Here is a 3,637-nt window from a genome sequence, read left to right as displayed (position 1 = left end):
GATAAAGTAAATGCTATAAGCAATAAACTGTGAAGAGTATAAAAGCATCATAATAGCACTAAGCTAGTGTATTTTTGGCAAATATAAATACGAGTTTTTCTCTAAAAATGACTTTTTTTTTTTCCAACCAAGTAACTTAGAAACCAGTAATTTTTAACTTTTCAATATACAAGTATAAATGTACTTATTGCTAAAAACCATCAGATCACATGTCCTACTTCAGCATACAATTCAGCGTATAATTTTTTCCCAGTTTGGTTGACTTAAATCACAAACCTTAGTTATGGTTTCATCATTTATTAGTTATGAAATCTGAATCAACTTACTCCATTTATACATTAAAAAAAATATTTTATTTTTATTTCATGCGTATGTGTGTACTGCCTGCATGTAGGTCAGCGCACCCATGTTGTGCAATGCCTGCAGAGGACAGAAGAGGCCGTCAGATCCCCTGGAACTGGAGTTATAGACAGTTGTTAGCTGCCATGTGGGTTCTGGGATTCGAACCCAGGTCTTCCCTAAGAACAGTCAGTGTTCTTAACCACTGAGCCATCTCTCCAGCCCCATTTATACATTCTATGCTAAGATAACAATCCCCTCCTCCCCTTTTTAGCTCAGAGAATGCCTTAAGAATCAAAAGACTTCAAAACAAAACCCTTTGAACTGGTTACCATTAAGTTCTAAGGAAAACAATTTACTTCTAAAACATTTTAGAATTTTTCACTATGTGAAAAAACCCTTAATTATGTCAAAGTCACAAAACTTAACAAGTCTAACATAAAACCTCCTTTTTACTAATTTAAAAAGCCAATTCACTACTGTTTCAAAAGAATCCAATCAACAGAGATACATACATGACCATATTCCTCAAGGTCTCCTTTTCCTTCCTCAAGTGTGACGAAATTCCCTGCTGGTGTCCTATGTAAAGATAACCGGCCCTTTTTGGACCTTTTGTTGGGATCAGCAACTGGGTCCTTAAAGACATTAACCTGAAATCCAAATTAAGAAAAGAGAAAAATCATCAGCCATCAAATGTTTCTTAAAAAAATTAAAGAAGTATATAGCTAAGTAGTAGAGCATTTGCCTACCATGTACCAGGCCTTGGGCTTGATCCCTAGCTAGTAACAGTATTAAAAAAAAAAAAAAAAAGTATATGCCTTTAAGTTTAAAGGCAGTTTATAGCTTTGCAGGTACAACTGACTTATTAATCCATATTTGACTATTAGAAATATAACTCAATAGCCTGTTTTCCTTCAAGACAGTCATTATTAAAAAAAAACCCCAAATCTTGGATATCCTTTTTTTTAAACCATTAAAACAAAGCAAAACAAAACAACTCAAAAACTCACACCACACCTACATTTACAGGACAATTTTGAGAATTTTAACATGTGACTCTTTATATTATAAACTATCTTGATTTTATATAGTATTATGTAATAAAGACACATTGCTACCCAGCGGCTAAGTGTGACTACTGAACATGATTGACATCAAAATCAGAACTTGTTTCTAAAAGGGTATTGATAGCGATTTGTATACTTGCTTATCTTCCAATATGTGATGGCCAGGTTAGCTGATAAGCCTACTCAAATATGGCCAAACTTTTCTTTTTGAGATAGGGTCTCCCTGTAGCCATAGCTGGCCTAGAGCCTGCTATGGAGACCAAGCTGGCCTTGATTTCAGAGATCTGCCCACCCCTGTCCCCCAGTGCTGGAATTAAAGGCATGTGCCACTATGCCCAGCATGGCCAACTTCTTGATCCAAAGGTATATACCCAAACTATGGAAAATGACTAGCCTACAATATCTCTCTTAACTAATCGTTCAGTTTATTAACTGCTCCTTTCCCCAGGTCTCCTGTTCTCCTCTGTGATGTTACTACCTAACACCTTTCTTTTGCTGTTTCTAACTCAAGGTCAGTAGTACCTGACATCATCTGAGAATTTTCAACTATCATACTGTCCTTTGACTACTGCACTCAGTCACTGTACTCGTCCCAGACACATGAAAGTGCTAACACTTGAAGACAAGCTGAAGGACAGACCCCAAGGCCATTGGTGACAACATAGCTGCACTTGAAGGAGCAATTCAAGAGATCTCTTGTTAACTTCTGCAGCAAAGCTCCACCAGAACCAAAGGAAACGTTTTCAATACTCCATTTTTTTTGTTTCATTCCCTCTACAATCTAGAAGAAAAAACAAGCAAACAAACCTAAGTAATCTAGAAAAGGATGGAGGTTATTTTCAAAGGGCAATATTATAAAACTCTTACAGTTGTGGTCTATTAGTCAATTATTAGATAAGGCATAGGCAGACACAGTTTCTTTTTAAAGACACACTCATCACAGAATAGGCAGGCTGAAACGGATGTGTGTGGAAGGAGGGGATTTCACTCGAAGTTTCTGAATGTGTTGACATCATCGTGGTTGGGATGGAGGAGTGAAGAAGAGAAAAGTGGCTATAAATACTTAAGGCTGAGTAAGGCCCCTCTCAGCCACTTCCTTAAGCTACTGTCCAGATGCCGGCAGCAAAAGCTGAAATGTTTGCCTGAAATCACTAGACTCCAGGGATTACTAATCATCACAAATCATAGTACACTGTGTTATTACATGTCATACTGCATGGCACAGGTAATGGAGACCTAAGTCAGTGGTTATTGGTGGCAGGAATACCCAATACTATTTCCTACATAAACAGTTGTGATACTGGTAGTCATTTCAATCTGGCCAATGTGCCAGTGCTATAAACAAAATTATGGATGATGTTCTAGATGTTATGACTGAGTCATCTGGGGAAGACTAATATCTACAGGCTAGCCAGAGAGACCTGCATGGCACACAGTTCTGGTGTTTAATAAACTTCTTTCAAGGGACATTAGATTTAAAAGTTGCAAAGAAGCTGTGTTCCTTACCAATGTCATTTGTATTTTTTTCTGTAAGTATGGTTTATTTACCTAACATGTACCTCTATTAATAAGCCCATCTGATTCTGACATCAAAATCAGAACTTCTACCTTTTCTGTAAGGGTATTGACAGTGATTGTATACTTGTTTATCTTAAATATGTGATGGCCAGGTTAGCTGATAAGCCTACTCAAATATGGCCAACCTTTTTTATAGAAGATAGTAAGTGAAACTTAATAACTATTTTTAAAAATTTCAAGAACATAGTCAAGTTCTGCTTAAAAAGTTCTATTTAAAAATAATTTTCATTTTTTTTTGTGTGTGTATATCACACAGAACATCCCAAACCATCTTATTCAACTGAACACACACTTCCTGGATGGCACCCTCCCATAACCTCCCTCCCCCCACTAGAGCCCTTATACTCTGTTATCCCGGCTACTGTCGGCTGTGTAAGGTTGGCAAAAATTTTTTAAAAATGTATTATATTTGAGGAGGAAGCATAAAAATTTACATTACATTAATTAGTAGAGGTGATAAACATTACCACTGAAATCTACCAGATGACTTTATAGACATACACAGGTGCCAAGGATCTGAGTGCAACAGATTATGACTAGTAATAATCAGATACATACAGATTAGAGATGCATGTGCCAACATCTCAGTGTTAGTAGCAAAAACAATGAGTCTTTCTGCAAGGAACAATATATTCCAAAATGAAACGTAGATC

The 3,637-nt window shown here is 36.6% G+C and overlaps 1 protein-coding gene across 2 annotated transcripts in view; it reads right to left on the bottom strand.

Moving 5' to 3' along the window:
- The window catches only part of Nampt (nicotinamide phosphoribosyltransferase), a 35,373-nt gene that overhangs the window by 1,199 nt on the left and 30,537 nt on the right, over window positions 1-3,637 (bottom strand). For both annotated transcript variants that reach the window (XM_029562330.1, XM_008830730.3), the window contains exons 9-10: window positions 2,047-2,187; window positions 855-989 (exon numbers count right to left, since the gene is read on the bottom strand). In XM_029562330.1, the coding sequence (XP_029418190.1) occupies window positions 855-989; window positions 2,047-2,187 (276 nt within the window). The remainder of the gene's footprint in view (window positions 1-854; window positions 990-2,046; window positions 2,188-3,637) is intronic.

Source organism: Nannospalax galili, unplaced genomic scaffold, assembly GCF_000622305.1.
Source record: "Nannospalax galili isolate Female #2095 unplaced genomic scaffold, S.galili_v1.0 scaffold312, whole genome shotgun sequence".
NCBI classification, from domain to species: domain Eukaryota; kingdom Metazoa; phylum Chordata; class Mammalia; order Rodentia; family Spalacidae; genus Nannospalax; species Nannospalax galili.
This window is presented reverse-complemented; position numbering and strand designations above follow the sequence as displayed.